At 40.8% G+C, this 24,899-nt stretch overlaps 1 protein-coding gene across 10 annotated transcripts in view; it reads right to left on the reverse strand.

Moving 5' to 3' along the window:
• MTFR1 (mitochondrial fission regulator 1) overlaps positions 1 to 24,899 on the reverse strand; it is a 141,744-nt gene that overhangs the window by 95,672 nt on the left and 21,173 nt on the right. For 9 of the 10 annotated variants that reach the window (XM_063643265.1, XM_055286215.2, XM_055286213.2 and 6 more), the window contains 2 exons: positions 20,812 to 20,957; positions 8,739 to 8,837 (listed from right to left, as the gene is read on the reverse strand). In XM_063643265.1, coding sequence (XP_063499335.1) covers positions 8,739 to 8,837; positions 20,812 to 20,877 — 165 coding nt within the window. In that variant the 5' untranslated portion in view covers positions 20,878 to 20,957. The remainder of the gene's footprint in view (positions 1 to 8,738; positions 8,838 to 20,811; positions 20,958 to 24,899) is intronic. The other variant, XM_055286224.2, reaches the window with a different exon arrangement.

The following is a 24,899-nucleotide window of genomic DNA, read 5'->3' on the forward strand; positions in this document are numbered from 1 at the left end:
AAATTCTTGGAAATACGATTTAGACATCACGACATGCATAGGTGACTGATGGGAAGTCTGAGAAAGAAAAGGACAACTTACTGAAGGTTCCCAGCAAGGTCCTGTCCTACTACAGCTATTGTTAGTGGAAAAAGAAAAAAAAAGTGAAGAGATAGAAATTTTTTTTCAAAATCACATTTCATTCAGAGCAAAAATTCAATAATAACACTAAATTACCCAAAATTCAGTTTTATTTTAGAAATCTTACTGAAGCAACTTTAATTTAAAATATTCTGATAATGTAATATACCAAAAAAACCAGTTCATTTAATAAAGTGCATATTAGTAAAATACAAATGTTGTACAATAGTAGAAAAGCTTAGAATAAAAACGTTAGAAGTACTAACTGTGTCCTCTTTTGACTTCATAAAATAAACACAACAGTACTGGGAACTAGGATTCTCTGCAAAGGGCATAATAGTAAATACACTCATTCTAGTTTACTACCATTTGTTTATAGTCAAATGCATAACATACACAGATTGTCTGTTTGTTTGTTTGTTTCTGAGACCAAGTCTTGTTCTGTTGCCCAGGCCGGAGTGCAGTGGTGCAATCTCAGTTCACTGTAACCTCCACCTCCCAGGTTCAAGCAATTCTCCTGCCTCAGCCTCCTGAGTAGCTGGGATTACAGGCACCCACCACCATGCCTGGCTAATTTTTGTGTTTTTAGTAGAGACGGGGTTTCACCATGTTGACCAGGGTGGTCTTGAACTTCTGACCTCAAGTGATCCACCCGCCTCAGCCTCCCAAAGTGCTGGGATTACAGGTGTGAGCCACCACACCCAGCCCACATATACATATTCTTAATAGCAACATAGTAAAATGATAATCTCTAGCTTTTTACCTATGTAGATTCAATTATTTCTCTTTTTTCTACCAGTTGCTTCCATGCTAAGAAAAACTAAAAGCAGGCCGGGTGCAGTGGCTCACGCCTGTAATCCCAGCACTTTGGGAGCCCGAGGCAGGTGGATCACGAGGTCAGGAGATCGAGACCATCCTGGCTAACACAGTGAAACCCCGTCTCTACTAAAAATACAAAAAATTAGCTGGGCGTGGTGGCAGGCGCCTGTAGTCCCAGCTACTCGGGAGGCTGAGGCAGGAGAACGGCGTGAACCCGGGAGGCAGAGCTTGCAGTGAGCCGAGATTGCACCACTGCACTCCAGCCTGGGCGACAGGCTGAGTCTCAAAAAAAAGAAAAGAAAAACTAAAACCAGAATTTCTGGGGGTTTTTTTGTTTGCTTGTTTAAGATGAAATCTCACTCTGTCACCCAGGCTGGAGTGCAGTGGTGTGATCTCGGCTCACTGCAACCTCACCCTCCTGGGTTCAAGCAATTCTCCTGCATCAGCCTCCCAAGTAGCTGGGATTATAGGTACCTGCCACCACACCCAGCTAATTTTTGTATTTTTAATAGAGTTGAGGTTTCACCATGTTGGGCAGCTGGTCTCAAACTCCTGACCTCAAGTAATCCACCTGCCTCAGCCTTCCAAAGTGCTGGATTATAGGTGTGAGCCACCATGCCCGGCCTTTTTTTTTTTTTTTTTTTTTTTTTTTTTTTTTGAGACGGAGTCTTGCCCTGTCGCCCAGGCTGGAGTGCAATGGCACAATATCGGCTCACTGCAACCTCTGTCTCCCAGGTTCAAGCGATTCTCCTGACTCAGCCTCCCAAGTAGCTGGGATTACAGGCACGTGCCATCATGCCCAGGTAATTTTTGTATTTTTAATAGAGACAGAGTTTCACCATGTTGGCCATGTTGGTCTTGAACTCCCAACCTCAGGTGATTCACCTGCCTTGGCCTCCCAAAGTGCTGGGATTATAGGTGTGGGCCACCTCGCCTAGCCGAACTTCTGTATTTTAATACAGTATAGTGACATACAGTGACACCATCAACTTGCCAGGTGATATACCTGTGTAAAGAACAATAGTCTGAAAGACAGAACACTAAATTCAATATTCTAGCCCAGGCTCAGTCACTACTATTTCTGAATGTGATTACTTTTTAAAAATGTATTCTGGCTGGGCGTGGTGGCTCATGCCTGTAATCCCAGCACTTTGGGAGGCTGAGGCGGGCGGATCACAAAGTCAGGAGATCGAGACCATCCTGGCTAACACGGTGAAATCTCGTCTCTACTAAAAATACAAAAAATTAGCTGGGCATGGTGGTGGGTGCCTGTAGTCCCAGCTACTTGGGAGGCTGAGGCAGGAGAATGGCGTGAACCTGGGAGGCAGAGCTTTCAGTGAGCCGAGATTGCGCCACTGCACTCCAGCCTGGGTGACAAGTGACACTCCATCTCAAAAAAAAAAAAAAGTATTCTTTAAAATTACAAAGTTGTATATATTTATTATGTTTGAAATATGTGCAGTGGTTCAACTGAATTGGATTACCTCCAATTTAATGTTTTCTGGTGAAAACACTTAAAATCTACTTTCTCAGTGATTTTCAATATACAATACATTGCTGTTAACTATAGTCACCATGTTGTAAATGTATCTCTTGCATGGTCACTATTTTAAGTGAACATTTATTAAAAGTTTCCATCTATAACACACTTAGAACAGTAGAAGGCAAGAAAACAAAGCCACCAGGGGGAGGAAAATGTGTGTATTTCTGAAAATAATCTTTAAGGGTAAGCAGCAGTATCCTTGTGGAAACACAAGTTTTTAAGAGATCAACTGCCTGAGATGAATAAAATGGCCACAAACATTTGTTGGTTACTTTTCTTTTTTTTTTTTTTGAGATGGAGTCTTGCTCTGTCACCCAGGCTGGAGTGCAGTGGTGTGATCTTGGCTCACTACAACCTCCAGTTCCCGGGTTCAAGCAATTCTCCCTGCCTCAGCCTCCTAAGTAGCTGGGATGACAGGAACTTGCCACCACGCCCAGCTAATTTTTGTATTTTTAGTAGAGACGAGGTTTCACCACGGTGGCCAAGCTGGTCTCAAATTCCTGACCTCAGGTGATCCGCCCGCCTCGGCCTCCCAAAGTGCTGAGATTATAGGTATGAGCCACTGTGCCCAGCCATACTCAGTTAGTCTCAAAACTACTATTTCAAAATGCCTTTTTTTTTTTTTGAGACGGAGTCTCGCTCTTTCACCCAGGCTAGAGTGCGGTAGCATGATCTCGGCTCACTGCAACCTCTGCCTCCCAGGTTCAAGTGATTCTCCTGCCTCAGCTTCCTGAGTAGCTGGGATTATAGGCACTTGCTATCATGCCCGACTAATTTTTGTATTTTTAGTAGAGACGGGGTTTCACCACATTGGCCAGACTGGTCTTGAACTCCTAACCTCAGGTGATCTGCCCACCTCGGCCTCCCAAAGTGCTGGGATTACAGGTGTGAGCCACCGTGCTGGGCTCCACGATGCCAAAATTTATAAAACGTACTATTTGTTGCTGGATTCAGTAATCTTTAAGGGCCAAATGACTGTAAAATTATAGCTAAAAATAAAAAATGAACATCATATACAGTATGACATCACATGCTAGCATATTCCAAATTATCTAGTAGTTATTGAAACACAGGGTTAAATTTAACAGTTATTTTATATATTAATCCAGGTATGCATCTTCAGACAGCTCAGATGTTCAAAGATCAGTATACCATACGACTAAGTCTCCCACTTTAATAGTTCCTGACTGACTGGAACCTTCTCTTGGCTCCTCAAACAACTTCTATCTGGCCTTAGGATCTCTACACATGCTATTCTGTCTGCACACAATGACTCCCTCAACCTCTACTTGTGTCCTCAACCCTGCAGAGCAGGCTCTTTGTAATCCTTAATTGTAATTCCTTTAGAGAAGCCTTCCCTGAGAACTCCTGATCTTCTCCCCCATGCTATACTACTTCATACTATATGGCATTTATTACAAATGATAATTATACCTTTATTAGCATTTTTTTAAATATCTCTCCCACTGAATCATATAACCAATAAGGGCAGACATACATGCTGTTTCATTCACCACTCAATACCAACACCTAGCATAAAGTATGAATTTCAAGTTTAGTTGCTATATAAAGATGTGCCATAACAAATGGCCATTTTACTTCCAGATTTAATCACCATGTGTGAGCTTTAGTAGGAATCTCATTCATTACTTTTTTGGTTAATGAACAGTCCTTTTCCACCACCAATTCCAAAAACCACTCCTTGCAATCCAAGAAAATAGCTTGGGTTAGGTTTACCAGAGAGAAAAATGTGAAATTACCCAAGAGAGTTGGTATTCAAACTACTATAACCACACAGCCAAGTCCCCAACCCAGGTTATTCTGAAGTGCCTCACTTGGTAGTACCGAGGATCACATTTTTGGGGGTATTTTGCCTTAAGGTTTTTTTTAAATGTAGTAATACCCCAATATACTACACTTACATTCTATGCTTCTCTTTAACTCATACAACTTAAAATACATTAAAATGTACCCCAAAAGTGCTTTAGTGAATACTTACAATTGCCAAAAGATAATATGTCACTGTTTAAATGTGTTGGTAAACACAAACTTTCTGTAGCAAAATACTAGAACAAAACTATGTCTAAGGTCCTCAACTTTAGCTGCATAGGATCCTGAAAAGGTTTTAAAAAACAAATGCCTGAAATTCAGATTTAGTAAGCTATTAAACAGGACCTGTATTTCTTTAAAAGCTCCCTAAGAATTTTAGTACAGAGGTAGGGAAGCATATAGAGCCACACTGGAGGATGAGGCCTGAGCATGGTTTTTTTTTTTAAACGCTCCTGATGATTTATACGCATCCAGTGTTAAGAACCACTACAGGCAGGGCACGGTGGCTCATGCCTGTAATACCAGCCAGACCAGCCTAGAGAACATGTTGAAACCCCATCTCTACTAAACATACAAAATTAGCCAGGTGTGGTGGCGCATGCCTGTAATCCCAGCTACTTGGGAGGCTAAGGCAGGAGAATCGCTTGAACCCGGGAGGTGGAGGTTGCCGTGAGCTGAGATCACGCCATTGCACTCCAAACTGGGCAACAAGATCGAAACTCCAGCTCAAAAAAATAAATAAAAAATAAATAAATTAGCTAGGTGTGGTGGTGCGTGCCTGCAATCCCAGCTACTCAGGAGGCTGAGACAATCACTTGAACCCGGGAGACAGAGGTTGCAGTGAGCTAAGATTGAGCCACTGCACTCCAGCCTGGGTGTCAGAGCAAGACTCTGTCTCAAAAAAAAAAAAAAACAACACTGCAGATTAAAACCTCTGCATCGCACTCCTCCTTATCCCCCAGAGTTTACTGCTTTTACAAGCCCCTCCATGAACTGAATTTTCTTTTAATGTCATGAATCTAGAAACTAGGAGACAACAAAGGGCCTGTTCTCCTAGTGTGTCTTAATCTAGTTCGTACCTCCACAAGGAAAACGATATCCAAATACACAAAATGCTTATGGCCACAAGTGTGTAGGTGTGCTGAAATGCACATATGTGAAAGGTAGAAAAGGGCCAGGGGAAGTTAGCTTTCTTCAACCAAAGTAAATGTGAAGGGTCTAGAGATCCTGTTTTGAGTATAAAGTAGCCAATTCATTCCTAGAGCTAACTGAAGTACAAGAGAAGTAATAAAACCTATGAGGTTATAGGAAGGTCTTCAATAACACAGCAAAGAAACATGTATTGGGTGTCTTTTATAGGGCTTTCTACATGTATCACCTCATTTTATTGCCAGCACAATAGTCATTGTGCCCATTAATTGGATGAAGGTGTAACTAAATGTGTTGGTATGTGTTCTGATTTGCGACTCTATAAAATATACAGAAATCCAATCTGTAAAACAAAGGAGTTAAATTATTTATTACTATTATTTTACTTTTCCATAAGTTATTGGGGTACAGGTGGCATTTGGTTATGTAAGTTCTTTAGTGGTGATGTGTGAGACCCGGGTGCACCCATCACGCAAGCAGTATACCCTACACCATATATGTCGCCTTTTATCCCTCGCCCTCCTCCCAAAGGAATTAAATTAGAAAACCAAATAAGATAATTAGTTCTGTAACTATGAAGTGGCAATAATGATAATAGCAAAACCACTACTAGCAGCAGTACTTTTTACTGTGCATTCACTATGTATGAGTAATTATGCTCAGGACTTCACATGGATAATCTCATCTAATGTTCAAAACACAAAGGAATATGCCTGTACTGCCTATCATTTATATAAGAGTCTCACTTGACCAAAGATACATGGGTTAGCTAGTACAGGGAGGAGATGCTGTGATCTAGAAGGAATATATTGAGGTCTAAGATTTCAAAGGTGAAACGGTTTCAAGGCTGACAGGGTTGAGCTTGTGCCAGTGATGCACAAACCTTAGTTAACATAATAGCTATTTGAAGGAAACTGGCAAATAAGCAGCAGTTCATGTCTAAATGAACTGAATTCTTGGAAAGTACTTGAGAGACTTACTACTGCAGATTTCTTCATTTTGATTATCAAAAAGAAAAAAAGGCAGCCGGGTGCGGTGGCTCACGCCTGTAATCTCAGCACTTAGGGAGGCAGAGATGTGCAGATCACCTGAGGTCAGGAGTTTGAGACCAGCCTGGCCAACATGGTGAAACCCATCTCTCCTAAAAGTACAAAAATTAGCCAGGCGTGGTGGCAGATGCCTGTAATCCCAGCTACTCAGGAGGCTGAGGCAGGAGAATGGCTTGAACCCAGAAGGCAGAGATTGCAGTGAGCCAAGATCACACCACTGCACTCCAGCCTGGATGACAAGAGCGAGACTCTGTCTCAAAAAAAATAAATAAATAAATAAGGCTTTGCATGTTTGACTTCATGAGTTTAAAAAAAAAAAAAAAAAAGCCTATACTGTAATAAAAAATTACTTCTTGGAAAGCTCCAATCTGTCAATTTCTTTTTTTTTGTTTTGAGACAGAGTCTCGCTCTGTCACCCAGGCTGGAGTGCAGTGGCGTGATCTCAGCTCACTGCAACCTCCGCCTCCCAGGTTCAAGTGATTCTCCTGCCTCAGCCTCCTGGGTAGCTGGGATTTCAAGTGTGTGTCACAACACCTGGCTAATTTTTGTATTTTTAGTAGAGACGGGGTTTTACCATGTTGATCAGGCTGGTCTTGAACTCCTGACTGCCTCAGCCTCCTAAAGTGCTGGGATTACAGGACTGAGCCACCACGCCCAGCTCCAGTCTGTCCATTTCTAGACTGACGCACAAAGGTTTAGCCAGTCAATCTGTGAGCAGGATTATAAACACAGCAATGAACAACCTTGTCAGTCAACCTGAATAAATGCTAATTTCTACCACACACGTCAACCTGAATAAATGCTAATTTCTACCACTTATTTAGAAACCAATTTTCCAGGAGACTGAGGCAGGAGAATCACTTGAACCTGGGAGGTGGAGGTTGCAGTGAACCGAGATTGCGCCACTGCACTCCAGCCTGGGCAACGGGGCAAGACTCTGTCTCCAAAACAAAAAAAGAAAAAGAAACAGATTTCACCTCCATTTACCAGGAGGAGTGATTTAAGAACATGACATGTTATCAAACGGGTACATGTGGGCACTTCTGAATTTCTGAATGATGAGTTAAATACATCTGCCACATCACCACGTTAATCTATTATTTAAAAGTGGCAGAGATATCTGTTGAATTTTATATTATTCAATGTTGAACTGAAATGTTGTTACATTACGGTTGTAAAGAATTACTAAAAAAAAGAACAAAGTTATCTGATAAATGTCTAATACTATAATAACAATAAGAAACAAGGCCAGGCACAGTGGCTCACACCTGTAATCCCAGCACTTTGGAAGGCCAAGACGGGCAGATCACGAGGTCAAGAGATCAAGACCATCCTGGCCAACATGGTGAAACCCCATCTCTACTAAAACACAAAAATTAGCTGCGCATGGTGGTGTGCGCCTGTAGTCCCAGCTACTCAGAAGGCTGAGGCAGGAGAAGTGCTTGAACCTAGGAGGCAGAGATTGCAGTGAGCTGAGATCCTGCCACTGCACTCCAGCCTGGCAACAGGCGAGATTCCATCTCAAAAAAAAAAACAAAACAAAAAGAAACAAACAAACAAAAGCACAAATCAAGGAAAATAGCAATATCTCCAAGCAAAGAGTAGAGTTGCTCCAGATTTGGTGCTAAAAGAGAATACTGTACTAAGACCTTCAAAAGTTCTAAGACTAAGACTTTCAAATGTTCTCCTGATTCACGGTTTGACTATCACCTCACTGAGAAAACCACAATTACCTTTTTGTCTTGACGCTGTCATTGCCAAGGCAATGGATCCTATAAGTAATGCTGAGCGTGAAACCAATGACAGGGAAAGCAACTTACATGGCATCCACAGAGATCTAAAAATAAAGCAGGGGAACAGAGTGGCTATCCAAAGAGGGAGGTATAATTACAGAAGAAAAATAATGGTGGTACATGAAGCACCTGAAATAATATAAAGCCTATGTTTGAGGTCACCTAGGAATTAACAACTGCTTAGCTTATTATATGCTCCTAAATCTTCACATATGCATCCTTAAGAAGGATAAATATCTTAAAAATCTCAATCACTTCACAGAGAAACTAAAATTAGAAAGGCTTTACTGTGGTTTTTAATCCTCTTTTATTGTATTGACAGTGGCATCAATTGGTGAAAAGTCTCAAAAATAAAATACTTTTAAAACCATCTTGCCTATTTTTATTTCTAATGTACATATTAATAAAATACTTAAAATATATAAAATATAGTACCTGAAATTGAACTCTCGGACACTGAATCAGAGACAAATTAGTACCAATTTTCCTTACGATACTTCGAGATGAACCATATGGCTTCCTAGACCAAAGTACCTGAGGAAGTTGGAAAAACCGAAAGCTTAATTACAAGATGTACAGAACTGTTAAGACAAAGCATTAGACAATTATTTGTATGACATACTAACACATTAATTATAGGATCAGAATGCTCTAAATGTTACGGCAAATAAGCTAATGTTTCTCAATCCAAAAATAATGTATAGATCTATAGATAGATAGATAGATAGATATTATTAATTCAAAAAAGTTTAATGTAAGGTATTATATAAAAATATAAACTAGCCAGTAATTTTTAAATACTATACTTATAGTAAAAATTTTATTTTCATCAGGTTTTCATACTATTCTGCAACAGAAACACTATTTTATCTCTTCTGCTATATTTTTAGTTTTAGAATTTTGATATACATAATTTTTCTTAAATATATGTTACTTTTGTTGTAATACACTTTTCAAAACAATCCCAAATTAGTACAAAGTTCAGAATCTGAATGTGTACCATGCAGGGTGCTCCATGTTGTTTGCTGCACAAGAATGCTTGGCCAAGGATAAGCAAAGGCTGAAATCCAGGCATATTGCTCTTGGGAGGCCTACTCCCCAAAGGAAAGGTAAGAAATTTCATCTCAGCAGAATTTCTCAGATGAAATCGTAATAAAACAGGACATTATGCTATGCTTAAAGACAAAAACGAACCCTCAAAGCAAAAAAAAAAAAAAAAAAAGCACACGTGTTGAATGTTAGGTAAATCATTACAAATTGTACCTTGAAACTTCTCCCCAAGTATATGATCTCTCTTTAAAGGAAAAACTATCCATCTGTTTTGAGTGCTACACTTGAAAGCCTGGACAGAATAAGTAAAGAAAGGTAGCAGGCTACTAAAAGCAATTTTAAAAGAAAAGAGTAAGAATTATATGACTATTATACTTAATTCATCAAACTTTAACATTTAATTATATAAGGCTGGGTGCAGTGGCTCCCACCAGTAATCCCAGCACTTTGGGACACTGAAATGGGCAGATCACCTGAGGCCAGGAGTTCAAGACCAGCCTGGCCAACATGGCGAAACCCCATCTCTACTAAAAATACAAAAATTAACCAGGCATGGTGGTACACACCTGTAATCCCAGCTACTTGGGAGGCTGAGGCATGAGAACTGCTTGAACCCAGGAGGCGGAGGTTGCAGTGAGCCAAGATCACACCACTGCACTCCAGCCTGGGTGACAAAGCGAGACCTCGTCTCAAAAATAAAACAAAACAAAAAACTCAAAAAACAATTATATCCTAAAGACTAAACAGAACCAAATCAGCTGAGTATGAATTCTGGAGAAATGGATACTACCCCTTTTTTAAGATCAATCCGTGATCATTCTACTTTAAAGAATGAAATTACCCCAATATAAACAGCATAACCAAACAACTGTTCACTGTAAACAGTGGAGGCTCCAAAACCTAACTCAAACTAGACCCTTAGATAAAAGCATATACAACTTATAAAACGAGCACAGAAACTATCTGATTTCTTAAATTTTAGCAATCAAGTCTAATTCAAGGATAACAGTATGAGTCAGTGTGGGGTTCAGGGCTGGGCACAGTAGCTCACATCTGTAATCTCAGTGCTTTGGGGAGGCTGAGGTAGGAGGATCATTTGAGGCCAGAAGTTTGAGACCAGCCTGGGGTCTTTTTGTGAGACCCCCATCTCTACAAAAAATTAGAAAATTAGCCAGGCGTGGTGATGCATGCTGTCGTCCTAGCTACAGGAGAGTCTAAAGCAGGAAGGTCCCTTGAGCCCAGGAGTTCCAGGCTGCAGTGAGTTAGGATTGCACCACTGCACTCCAGCCTAAGCAACAGAGTGAGACCATGTCCCCCCCGGCCCCCACCCCCTGAGAAAAAAACCAACAAAGTGGAAATCATAGAAGGATATATAATACCCTTGGCACCTGCCATAGCTTTCATATAATTTTTATCACATATTTTCCAAGGTTTCACTGAATCTTACCTAGAAGAGTTCCAAAAAGTACTTATAACCTATACTGACTCCAATAACCAACAAAAATGATAGCTTTTGCTTCAGAAATGTAAATAAAACGGATGGCAAAGATTAGAAAACTGGTAAGTAGAAAAGAAGATAACAATATTAAAATATGAATAGTATACAAAGAATTTTAAGAAGCAAAGTTACTCTGAAGCTTAGAAGAAAACATCATTCACATCAGTAATCATACAGGATTATGACACAAGTAGTCTTAATAACATGTGAGGACTAAGGGAAAGGAAAACATCTGACTAGAGAAAAATGGGAAGCCTCGCAGTTCTACAATGTCAACATCAGACTACCCACCAAAAAAAGAACAAACACGGGCAAATAATTCTAAGACAGTATTTAAGCAAACTCTTTACCTTATTATTATTATTATTTATTTTTGAGATGGAGTTTCACTCTTTTGCCCAGGCTGGAGTGAAGTGGAGCAATCTTCGCTCCCTGCAACCTCCGCCCCCCCCGCCCCCCGCAGGTTCAAGCGATTCTCCTGCCTCAGCCTCTTGAGTAGCTGACTTTACAGTAGCTGGGATTACAAGTGAATGACACCACGCCCGGCTAATTTTTTTGTATTTTTAGTAGAGATGGGGTTTCACCATGCTGGCCACGCTGGTCCCGAACTCTTGACCTCAAGTGATCCACCTGCCTCAGCCTCCCAAAGTGCTAGGATTACAGGCATGCACCACCGCACATGGCCCTATCTTACACATTCTAATAGATCCTGTTCTTCTACAAATAAATCCATAGGGCAAAAGTAATTATACCAGTCATTCTATTTAGTCACAAGTCAAAATTCTCCTGTGACATAGTACAAGTGGAATGCTATTTGTGCATCACAATGTGACAATTAGACGGTCTAAAGTGAATCTTTCTCCCCTCCATCAAGCAAAGGTCTTGCCTGGAGATGAAGAGGATAAAAAGCTCACAAAGAAAAATTTAGAAAGGATTTGCCAAGGTCAGGAACTAATGTTTCTGCCAGCTTTTAGCATTCTTCACTATGCATGTTGCAGGGCGAAATGTCAACTATTTTGTTTCCATCTGTTTAATATCAGAAAAATACTAGGTGCCTTCAGCAAGAGAAGTGGCCAATGATTCAGCTTTTTTTTTTTTTTTTTTAGACGGAGTCTCGCTCTATCACCCAGGCTGGAGTGCAGTGGTGCGATCTCGGCTCACTGAAACTTCCACCTCCTGGGTTAGAGCAATTCTGTCTAGCTAGAATTTTAGGCAGTTGCCACCATGCCCAGCTAATTTTTGTATTTTTAGTAGAGACGGGGTTTCACGATGTTGGCCAGGCTGGTTTCGAACTCCTGACCTCAGGTGATCTAATCATCTCAGCCTCCCAAAGTGCTGGGATTACAGGCATGAGCCACAATGCCCAGCCGATTCAGCTTTTAATTATAAGGAATAAGTCGATTATTTAGGTATCTTCTACAAAGTTAAAGGAAGGAAAAGAACAGATTGCTTTATGTGATTATTTTTTCAAGCATACACAGTAGACTAACATAATGTGTTCTTCTGCTATTTGTCAATTACATAGTACTTAGCACCAATAAATATCAAATAGGGGTCTGTGTAAACTAATGACTGAAATATTTAGAATGAAGAGCCATAACCTTTATTGGATGGTAGGAAAAAGTGAGGGGAAAGAATAGCTAATTTCCAGGAACTCTAAAACTAGGTCTGACTACTTTTCTATTTTTTTCTATTCAGCCCTCATAGAGGAGGAGAAATTGTAAATGGCTGTGCAGAAGCAGTGAACAGATGGTACTAAAAAGTCACCATCTGTGCATTGGGAGGCTGTATGACCCAAGTGCATCTCCTACCGTAACTTGTGGCTGAACTGTGTCTTGTCAATATGCTAGTTTAGAGAAGGAAAGACTTCCTCTAAAGACAAACTGTCATTAATATTTCTTTAGATGTAAGAGAGAAGGCAGGGAGAAGAAGATGGTCATAAAATAATCCAATTTCTTTTTTTTTTTTTTTTTTTTTTGAGACAGAGTCTCCCTCTGTTGCCAGGCTGGAGTGCAGTGGCATGATCTCAGCTCACTGCAACCTCTGCCTCCTGGGTTCAAGCAATTCTCCTGCCTCAGCCTCCCCAGTAGTTGGGACTACAGGCACGTGCCACCACACCCGGCTAATTTTTCTATTTTTAGTAGAGATAGGGTTTCACCATGTTGGCCAGGATGGTCTCGATCTCCTGACCTCATGATCCACCCACCTCAGCCTCCCAAAGCGCTGAGATTACAGGCGTGAGCCACCATGCCTGGCAAGATAATCCAATTTCATTTAGAAAATAAGACAATCCAATGCCATTAAGAAATAGCTGGCCGGGCGTGGTGGCTCACGCCTGTAATCCCAGCATTTTGGGAGGCCGAGGCGGGCGGGTCACCAGCTCAGGAGTTCAAGACCAGCCTGGGTAACATGGTGAAACTCTGTCTCTACTAAAAATACAAAATTAGCCAGGTGTGGTGGCACGCGCCTGTAATCCCAGCTACTCAGGAGGCTAAGGCAGGAGAATAGCTTAAACCTGGGAGGCAGAGGTTGCGGTGAGCCGAGATGGTGCCACTGCACTCCAGCCTGGGACAGAGCAAGACTCTGTCTCAAAAAAAAAAAAAAAAAAAAAAAAAAAAAAAAAAGAAGCAGCTAAACAGGTCCAGGCGCAGTGGCTCATGCCTGTAATCCCAGCACTTTGGGAGGCCAAGGCGGGTGGATCATCTGAGGTCAGGAGTTAGAGACCAGCCTGGCCAACGTGGCGAAACCCCGTCTCTACTAAAATATAAAAACTTAGCCAGGCGTGGTGGCACGCGCCTGTAGTCCCAGCTACTCAGGAGGCTTGAGGCAGAATTGCTTGAACTGGGAGGCAGAGGTTGCAGTGAGCAAGATCGCGCCACTGCACTCCAGCCTGGGTGACAGAGCGAGACTCTGTCTCAAAAAAAAAAAAAAAAAAAAAAGAGAGAGAAATAGCTAAACAGAAAAACCATGCTTTATCTATGAAAACTGCTTTTAAATAATCTAACAGTGAATCTGTGTGTGTGTGTGTGTGTGTGTGCGCGCACATGCATGTCTGTGTCTAGTAATGACAGTCCATAACATTTAGCAACAGTGTTTGAAAGTGATGACAGCAAGGAGGAGGATGACAACAGGAAAGTAGTTTGTTCTTTTTTAACATTGTGAAATGCTATTGTAGAAAGTGTTGACGTGTGAGGCTGGAATCTGAAGCTGTCATCTGTCTCATCCATGATGACTGCACTCAAGCTGTATGTGGTAATTCATTTATTATAGACTAGTTTAATGTACATTATTATTTGAGGGCAACTTGTAGCAGGAAAAACTATAAATTTAACTCTAAGAAAAATATGTTTTTCTGGCTGGGTGTGGTGGCTCACGCCTGTAATCCCAGCACTTTGGGAGGCCGAAGAAGGTGGATCACTTGAGGTCAGGACTTTGAGACTAGCCTGGCCAACATGGTGAAACCCTGTCTTTACTAAAAATACAAAAATTAGCCAGGGGTGATGGCAGGCACCTGTAATCCCAGCTACTCAGGAGTCTGAGGCAGGAGAATCACTTGAACCCGGGAGGCAGAGGCCACAGTGAGCCAAGAACGCGCCACTGCACTCCAGCCTGGGACACAACAAGATTTCGTCTCAAAGAACAAACAAAAAAAATAAAATATGTTTTTCAAGACAAACTATGTGATATTAATGCATTAATGCAGAGGTCCATGTATCCCTAAAATTACACACAAAATTGTGTATGTGTTACTTTTCTGGGAAGAGCATCCATACTGTTAATCAGATCTTTAAAAAGTTAGGACCCAACAAAATGTAAATTCTTAATTCTCAGGGAGCTAAGGGAAAATTGAAAGTGTGTGTTGGGAACGGGGAAGGAGTGAAAATGGGAAGATGAAATTCTGTAACAATTTTTAAATCCTTAACCAAAGATTAACACTTCCCTCAGTTCTCTTCTTCCTTACATTCCTCCTTCAAAGCACCAAAAGAAAACCAGAGTACAATAATACAAATTATTATAGATACTTGCTATAGTAACTTTTCTTCCAATATAAAATACTGAAATTAATCAGAATCACATTAGCTTCACACTATTCTTACTTCCTGCAATTTAAAAACATTTTTGCTTAGGGACGTAAAAAGTTTGGAGATATGTGAGCATGTGGTTTTAAATTCAAACAAATGTTGAGGGAAAATAAAAGACAGTAAAGAGAAAACAGGCCATTGTAGCATATAGGCCTGGCTTTAAAATTAGCCTCTACCAATTTACTGCCTGTATAAAGCTAGCCAAATTATTCACCTCTCTATGCTTCTGTTTTCTCACCTATAAAATGGAGATATTATCTACTTCACAAGCCTATGAGCATTAAATGAGTTAAGGTATTTATAATGGTTTTTGTTTTGTTTTGTTTTTGAGACGGAGTCTTGCTCTGTCGCCCAGGCTGGAGTGCAGTGGCGTGATCTCGTCTCACTGCAACCTCTGCCTCCTGAGTTCAAGCCGGATTCTCCTGCCTCAGCCTCCCGAGTAGCTGGGACTATGGGCATGTGCTACCATGCCCAATTAATTTTTATATTTTTAGTAGAGACAGGGTTTCACTATGTTGGTCAGGCTGGTCTCGAACTCCTAACCTTAGGTGATCCGCCCGCCTAAGCCTCCCAAAGTGCTGGAATTACAGGTGTGAGCCACTGCACCAGGCCATATATAATGTTTTTAATAAACATTAACAGTCATCTTTCCCTTCTAAGGGTAGCAAAGTACACTGAAAAGAGAAAGGATTTTGGAATCAGAATTGGGTTCACATTATAGTTCTACTACTTAGGTAACTTTGGTCAAGGCAGTTAAACACTCTGAACCTCAGGTTTCTCATCTGTAAAGTGCACTGTTCTATTGAACATAGGCAATTTATGTAAAAGCACTGGCCACAGTAAGCACTGGCATAGTAAGCCAAGCAGGGATGGCTATTACAGTAATATCAGTGTGCAGAGTCAAAGACAATGAGCCAATCACCACTGGCTGCTCTAATGGGAAAAATGAAACAAAACAAAACCTGACCTAAAAGCTTGCAATTTCTTCTTTTTATTTTTTATTTTTTGAAGCAAGGTCTCACTCTTATAGTCTACGCTGGAGTGCAGTGGCATGATCTCAGTTGACTGCAATCTCCGCCTCCCAGGGTCAAGTGATTCTCCCACCTCAGCCTACCAAGTAGCTGGGACTACAGGCATACACCACCATGCCCGGCTAATTTTTGTAATTTTTGTAATTTTTGTAGAGATCGCGTCTCACTGTATTGCCCAGGCTGGCTTCAAACTCCTGAACTCCAGTGATCCTCCCACCTTAGCCTCCCAAAGTGCTGGGATTACAGGCATGAACCACCGTGCCAGCCTTTTCTTCTTTAAAAAATAAAATAAAATAAAGGATGAAGGTAGTTTTCACTCTTGGAATGCTTTCAAGTACAGTGTCAAATTCATTTAAAAGGACGGATGCAGTGACTCACGCCTGTAATCCCAGAAGTTTGGGAGGCCAACATGGGTGGATCACCTGAGGTCAGGTGTTCGAGACCAGCCTGGCCAACATGGTGAAACCCCATCCCTACTAAAGATACAAAAGTAGCCAGGCATGCATTTCACTCTCCTGCAATTTGGAGATATTGTTCTTTTTACAAATTTAAGGTTTGTGGCAATCTTGTGTCAAGCCAAGTGTAATGGTGCCATTTCTCCAACAGCATGTGCTCACTTTATGTCTGTGTCATGTTTTGATGATTCACACAATATTTCAAACTTATGCATTACTACTTTTTTTTTTGAGATGGAGTCTTGCTCTGTTGCCCAGGCTGGAGTGCAGTGGCACAATCTCGGCTCACTGCAAACTCCGCCTCCTGGGTTCAAGCGATTCTCCTGCCTCAGCCTCCCGAGTAGCTGGGACTACAGGCACCCGCCACCACGCCCAGCTAATTTTTGTATTTTTAGTAGAGATGGGGTTTCACCATATTGGCCAGTCTGGTCTCGAACTCCTGACCTTGTGATCCGCCTGCCTCGGCCTCCCAAAGTGCTGGGATTACAGGCGTGAGCCACGGCGCCCGGCCTATTTTTTTTTTTTTAATTATACTTTAAGTTCTGGGATACATGTGCAGAACGTGCAGGTTTGTTAAATAGGTATACGTGTGCCATGGTGGTTTGCTGCACCCATCAACCCGTCATCCAGGTTTTAAGCCCTACATGCATCAGGACAACACATGCATTGTCCTAATGCTCCCCCTCCCCTTGCCCCCCACCGCCCTACAGGCTAGGCCCTGCCTTATGCATTCTTAGTATATCTATTATGGTGATCTATGATCAGTGATCTTTGATGTTATTTGTTACTACTTTGTTTTGGGGTGCCATGAACTGAGCACATGTAAGATGGCAAACTTAATCGATATGTTATGTGTGTGTGTGTGCTTTTTTTTTTTTTTTTAATTTTTTGAGACGGAGTCTCGCTCTGTCGCCCAGGCTGGAGTGCAGTGGCGCAATCTCGACTTACTGCAAGCTCCGCCTCCCGGGTTCACGCCATTCTCCTGCCTCAGCCTCTCCGAGTAGCTGGGACTACAGGCGCCCGCCACCATGCCCGGCTAATTTTTGGTATTTTTAATAGAGACGGGGTTTCACCGTGGTCTCGATCTCCTGACCTCGTGATCCGCCCGCCTCGGCCTCCCAAAGTGCTGGGATTACAAGCGTGAGCCACCGCGCCCGGCCGTTATGTGTGTTTTGACTGTTCTACCCACCAGCTATTCCGCAATCTCAGACCTCCCTATTCTGAGTCAAAACAACACTGGAATTAGGCCAGTTTAACCCTACAATGATCTCCAAGTGTTCAAGCGAAAAGAAGCATTGCATGTCTCTCACTTTAAATCGAAAGTTAGAAAGTATTAAGCTTAGTGAAGAAGGCATGTTCAAAGTCCAGACAGGCTGAAAACTAGGTCTCTGGCCCAAATAGTTAGCCGAGTTGTGAACGCAAAGGAAAAGTTCTTGAAGGAAATTTAAAGTGCTACTACAGTGAACACATGAATGATAAGAAAGCAAGAAGGCCTTATTTCTGATATAGAGAAAATAAATATCAAACCAGCCACAACATTCCCTTAAGTCAAAGCCTAATCCAGAGCAAGGTTATAATTCTCTTCAATTCTGTGAAGGCTGAGAGAAGCAAGGAACCTACAAAAGAAAAGTTGAAGCTAGCAGAAGTTGGTTAATGAGGCATAAGGAAAAAAACCATCTCCATAACATAAAAGTGCAAGATGAAGAAGCATCAAGTGCCAACATGGTGAAACCCCGACTCTACTAAAAATATAAAAAAATTAGCCTGGTGTGATGGTGCATACCTGTAATCTAGCTACTTGGGAGGCTGAGGCAGGAGAATCACCTGAACCCAGAAGGCAGAGGTTACAATGAGCCAAGACTGCATCACTGTACTCCAGCCTGGGTGACAGAGTGAGACTGTCTCAAAGAAAAAAAAAAATTGATTCACTGTATTTCAGTATGACTTTATTGTGGTGATCTGAAATGAAACTCCCATCTCCAAGGTATGCCTGTATATATCAGATCAATGGGAAAATACATGTTAATCACTGAAAGGTAGAACTCAGAAAGCTTCTTTTATTTTCTGGTGCCCAAATATAAAATCTTGAAAGATTCCTTTGTATTTTTATTCTTAGGCAACAAGCTAAAAAATACTGGAAATTAGTTAACCCCAAAAGATCACATTGCTTTATGTTAGAAGAAAATTTGTTTTTATATGAATTTTCAGCTAACTGATTAAAGTTGATGATTATATGCTAGCTTCAATAAGTTAAAAACAGATCTTGCTAATCCACCATTAGTAGGAAAGACTCTCAGTTGTAATTACAATATTTTGAACAAGTTAATCCTCCTTTAGCTGGTCCATTCTTTGGTGAAAGGCACCCATTTTCCAGCTTAAAGTGAACAAGCTAAATAAAGCGTGCTATCTGTGCCTGAAACAGAATTCTGCACTTTGGCCTCAATTAGCACTACTCACATTGACCTGTCTTGGGGTGGGAGGCTAGTAACAGCAAAAATGTAAGAAACTATTATTGAATGTACCTACACTGTACAAGCCACTGTGCTAGATGCTTTACATACACTGTCATTTAATCCACAGGTAACAATTCTTATAGCAGTAGCAATTCTTATAGCTACTTTGCAGATGAAGGCAATAACTGACAGAGACAAATTTCAAATTCAAGTGTGTTTAAATCCAGGACCTACAATCTTACCATTAAACTATACTTCTTACTAAAATTACAATAAATAGAAATTATAAAGCTTTGGTTTTTGGAAATCATAAATAACAAAAACTTCCCTTCCTTGTGCAAGCAAGAGAAAAAGAAACTTTTGCTGTCATTACTAAAATGTCAATCCACACTATGATAAAACTGAGCTAAGTGAAGTTTTTTTGTTTGTTTTTTTTAAAGATAGGGTCTTGCTCTATTGCTCCGGCTGGAGTACAGTGGCACAATCTCAGCTTACTGCAACCTCTGCCTCTCAGGCTCAAGCAATCCTCCTACCTCAGCCTCCCGAATTGCTGGGACTAGAGGTATGTGCCACCATGCCTAGCTAAATTTTTTAAATTTTTTGTAGAGACAGGGTCTCACTATATTGCCCAGGATGGTCTTGAATTCCTAAGCTCCAGCCATCCTCCTGCCTCTGTCTCCCAAAGTGCTGGGATTACAGGCCTGAGCACTGCACCTGGCCACTAAGTGAAGTTTAAAACATAGGAACATATATCTGAAAGATATGAAAATACCAATAAATTTACAAGTCATTTTCCTATTGCTTATCCTCAAGCTAATAATCCCAAAATTATGCAGCTATAAACAAAGATAATTTTATTTGGTTCTCTACTTTTTAATCTCCGAAGAAAACAGACATAACCTTGGAAGTTGGGGAGATTCAAAGTTCAGGCACAAAAACAAAAAAGTAAAAGTGCACTAAAAAGTATACCCATACTCTGCCACGCACAGTGGTTCACATCTATAATCCCAGCACTCTGGGAGGCCAGGGTGGGCAGTCAGTTCAAGACCAGCCCAGCCAACATAGTGGAACCCCATCTCTACTAAAAAATACAAAAATTAGCTGGCCGTGGTGGTGTGAGCCTGTAATCCCAGCTACTTGGGGAGCTGAGGCAGGAGAATCATTTGAACCTGGGAGGCAGAGGTTGCAGTGAGCCGAGATTGCTCCACTCTACTCCAGCCTGGGCAATAGAGCAAGACTTCCTGTCCAAAAAAAAAAAAAGTATACCCATATTCAAATTATGTAACCTGCCTGTATCTTCAATAAATAAAATTTAATTCTATGTCATAGCCATGAAAAAAATGAATTTGAAAATGTAAAACAAAATATTCTACAAAATGTGCTTGACACAATGCTCTAAGAATTTATAGGTCTAAACAAACTTTATATATCAGTAGAAAATACTTATAAAAAAATGTCAAGGTAAAAACTAACATCTCTAGCACAGAACAATCATTATTGTAACTTTTTTCTTTCAATAGTTGTTATTTTTAAGAGACATGACTTACCTTTTAAACAACTGTGTTGTTTAAACACATTATAACAGCATTCAATGTTAATGATTCTACAACATTAAGAGTGCTGTCAAGTGTTGGCCAAGCATATTTTATGCAATGACTTTTCTGCTTATTTAAGCCTTTTCCTCACTAATAACAAATATATTGCTCTTAATGGTCACATGAATACTGGTAAGTTTTCAATGTAACCCAGAAAGTTACTTCCTTACTTCAGATGCTGAGAAAAGATTCACTTCTATGATTTAAATAGAAAGCAAATTAAACAGTACATAAACATATTGAATTCAAGATGTTGGTCATATATAGATTTATTTCATTTTCTCAGAAAAAATTCTTAAAATATCTAAATGTCGGGATTTAAAAAATGAATTTTGAGCACTCACCGATTGCATGCTTACTCCAACTTGTTGAAAAACCATCCTAATTAGGCGCTTAATCCAGCCAAGCATTTATATGGCAAAGTCTCCCCAAATTTGCATTTCAAGTACTTCTTCAGGCATACATAGCAGCACATGGTCCATAAAACACACTGAAAATTTAAAATGCAAATACTAAAATGAAATCATTATTATTTAGAATTTGTACTGTCTACATGTCTCACAGAGCAAGCCTAAAACATTTTTAAAACTTCATGTGCAGCCTGACCAACATGGAGAAACCCCATCTCTACTAAAAATACAAAATTAGCCGGGCGTGGCGGTGCATGCCTGTAATCCCAGCTACTCGGGAAGCTGAGGCAGGAGAATCGCTTGAACCCGGGAGGCGGAGGTTGCGGTGAGCCAAGATTGCGCCATTGTACTCCAGCCTGGGTGACAGAGTGAGACTCCGCCTCAAAATAAAAAAAACACTTCATGTGTAATTTAAGAGAAAACAAGATTTGCTTGTGATCAGCTTGCTTAAAGTAACTGTAACAGTATAAGGTGTTTTGTTTTCTTTTGTTAGTCTTTTTTTCAGTCAGTGTTCTTAGCTGGAAGCAACAAAAACCTAGTTTGGCTAATTTAAGTAAAAAATACATTTATGAAAAGATATCTGGTGGATAATAATCTTCAGAGAAACCAATTTATGGGCTACACAACCAAGGACGTTCAAAACTGTAGCAGACTTGGCCCTGGGAAAACACCACTGCATTTGTTACTACCACCACAGACCGGGTCCACGCGGTTCCTCCTTTTCCATGTCCCCAGCTCCAAAGATGCTGTCTGTACTGGTGCATTTGCTAGACCAAGTCCACAGCTCACGTGTCATAGCAAAAGGGAGGCTGACAAAGCAAGTACTTGGCTATTGTAACAAGCAGGTTAAGCTTCCCACCAAAAATAATAAAAGAATGAATTCCAGAAATACAGAACAGAAATTCAGATGCTGAAAGGCCAAAACCAATGAATAAAGTCTTTTAATATTCACTAGCAGCATAACCCCTGCCCTTCATTCTCTGCCCCACTCCCCATCAATATACTGTATATCTGACAGAATTACAATGTTAACTTGTATGGTATAGACGAGTTTACTGGAAGTGTTGGTCTCTAACAAGATAAGAGAGTTTGCACCAGAATACGAATCAATACACTGCTCTCTCATCAATAAAATCTTGCTTAAGGCGTGGTGGTTCACATCTGTAATCCCAGCACTTTGGGATGCCAAGGGAGGCAGATTGCTTGAGGTCAGGAGTTTGAGACCAGCCTGGCCAACATGATGAAACCCCAACTCTACTAAAAATACAAAAGTTAGCTGGGCATGGTAGCAGGAACCTGTAATCCCAGCTACTTGGGAGGCTGGGGCAGGAGAATCGCTTGAACCCAGGAGGTGGAGGTTGCAAATAGCGCCACTGCACTCCAACTGGGCAACAGAGCAAGACTCCATCTAAAAAAAAAAAAAAAAAAAAAAAAAGAATAAAGAAAGAAAAAAGAAAAACAAAAAAAAGAAAATCTTCCTTAAAGGCTGGGTGCGGTGGCTCATGCCTGTAATCCCAGCATTTTGGGGGGCTGAGGCGGGCGGATCACTTGAGATCAGGAGTTTGAGACCAGCCTGGCCAACATAGTAAAATCCCATCTCTATTAAAAGTACAAAAAAAAAAAAATTAGCTGGGTGTGGTGGAGCACTCGTGTAATCCCAGCTACTCAGGAGGCTGAGGCAGGAAAATCACTTGATCCCAGGAGGTGGGGGTTGCAGTGAGCTGAGATCACGCCACTACACTCTAGCCTGGGTGACAGAGCAAGACTCCCTCTCAAAAAAAAAAAAAAAGAAAAAATCTTGCTCAAAAAGTCAGCTAAACGAAACAGTATGCTGTATGCTATAGTTGACTTACATAGTGATGTAAGCCCTTTATCTCATCATGACCAGAAACAGTTTGTGGTCTACATTTTGAGAAGAACTTTATAGATAACGACAGAATAGGAAGAAAAAGTTAAGGTGCCACAAATATGCCAAGTGCTGGGTAAAAATAAACTGAAAAGAGCTGGGCGCTAATGAAAGAAGGAGGATGAGCATCATGGCTAAAAATGAACAGCAGTAGGGGAAGACAGGATAGAGTATAATAGGGTGTGAGTTCATATGAGAATCTGAGATAAAAGCTTATATTGAGTGAAAGGGAAAAAGAAACAGAAATCCTATTAGACAAACCTTGAACCTAGGTAGAAGAGTTTGACTCAATATGGTAGAATAGTTATTTTAGAAAGTTTGCTGAATTCGGCCGGGTGTGGTGGCTCACACTTGTAATTCCAACACTTTGGAGGCCAAGGCAGGAAGATCGCCTGAAGTCAAGAGTTCAAGACCAGCCTGGCCAACATGGTGAAACTCCATCTCTACTAAAAATACAAAAATTAGCTGGGCGTGGTGGCATACACCTGTCATCCCAGCTACTTGGGAGGCTGAGGCAGGAAAATCGCTTGAACCCAGAATGTAGAGGTTATAGTGAGCTGAGATCATGCCACTGAACTCCAGCCTGGGCAACAAGAGCATAACTCCATCTCAAAAAAAAGAAAAAAAAAAAAGAAAAAAGAAGAAAGTTTGCTGAATTCACCAAAGTTTACATTAAGTATTATTTTTTAATCTTTCGAAAAGCTGTAAAAAAAAAAAAAAGTATACACATTTTGCTCTATAGAAAATTTTAACATGATGGGAAGTTCTAACTTTCCTTTTATTTTTTGAGACAGAGTTTCGCTCGTCACCCAGGCTGGAGTACAATGGTGCAATCTTGGCTCACTGCAACCTTCGCCTCCTGGGTTGAAGCAATTCTCCTGCCTCAGCTTCCCAAGTGGCTGGGAGTACAGGCATGCATCACCATGCCCGGGTAATTTTGTATTTTAGTAGAGACAGGGTTTCACCATGTTGGTCAGGCTGGTTGTAATCTCCTGACCTCACCTCAGGCGATCCACCACCTCAGCCTCCCAAAGTGCTGGGATTAAGGTGTGAGCCACCGCGCCCGGCCGGAAAGTTCTAACTTTCTAATATGTTCTTCACTTACCTTTATAATTCTATCAGATATACAGTATGTATATCTGGGTATGGGAAGTGGGGCACAGAGTGAATGGGAGGGATTATGGTGCCAGGGAGTGTAAAAGAACTTTTGATATATATTTGAATTAGTGAAATAATGCTTTTGGTCTCCTTTATTTATTGGTGTTCCAAACAAGAGCCCTTAGCTAAAATGTCCAAACACCACTAAATTATATTAATAACGAGCTAACTTCACAGAACATTTTTTATGTACCTGGGATTATCAGGAACATTTTTATGCTTATTAAGTCATTACATACAAAGTCTCAATTATCACAAACCACCTTATTAAGGTAGATATCAAATTATCTTCTATTTATAGAGGGGCAAACTAAAGCATAGTTAGTATAACTTGAGTAAGGGTCACATGTTTATAAGTGGCAAAGTTAGGACTCAAACTAGATGTTTCTGTAAGTCTGTGCTTTTATCCACTACACCATGCAACTAAACAAAAAGGGAGTAGTTTGAAAAACCTATTTGAAATTTTGAGTGTTTTGTTTTTGTTTTTGTTTTGAGACAGAGTCTCACTCCATCGCCCAGGCTGGACTGCAGTGGCATGATCTCAGCTCACTGCAACCTCTGCATCCCAGGTTCAAGTGATTCTCGTGCCTCAGCCTCCTGAGTAGCTGGGATTACAGGCATGCGCCACCACACCCAGCTAATTATTGTATTTTTAGTAGAGATGGGGTTTCACCATGTTGGCCAGGCTGGTCTTGAACTCCTGACCTCAGGTGATCCACCCACCTTGGCCTCCCAAAGTGCTGGGATTACAGGCCTCAGGCACTATGCCCAGCTGGGTGTTTTCTATTTTAATTTTTTCATATTGTGATTACACTCAACTTTCAACACGTTTATATTCTAAAGCTAATGACATAAAATATTGAAGTATGAAGGCTCTGGACTTGAGTTTGTACCCTCGTTGTGCCACCTACTAAATGGTAAATATTAACAAGTTATCTCTAGATAGGAACAGTACTCA

Source organism: Symphalangus syndactylus, chromosome 7 (genome assembly GCF_028878055.3).
Source record: "Symphalangus syndactylus isolate Jambi chromosome 7, NHGRI_mSymSyn1-v2.1_pri, whole genome shotgun sequence".
NCBI lineage: Eukaryota > Metazoa > Chordata > Mammalia > Primates > Hylobatidae > Symphalangus > Symphalangus syndactylus.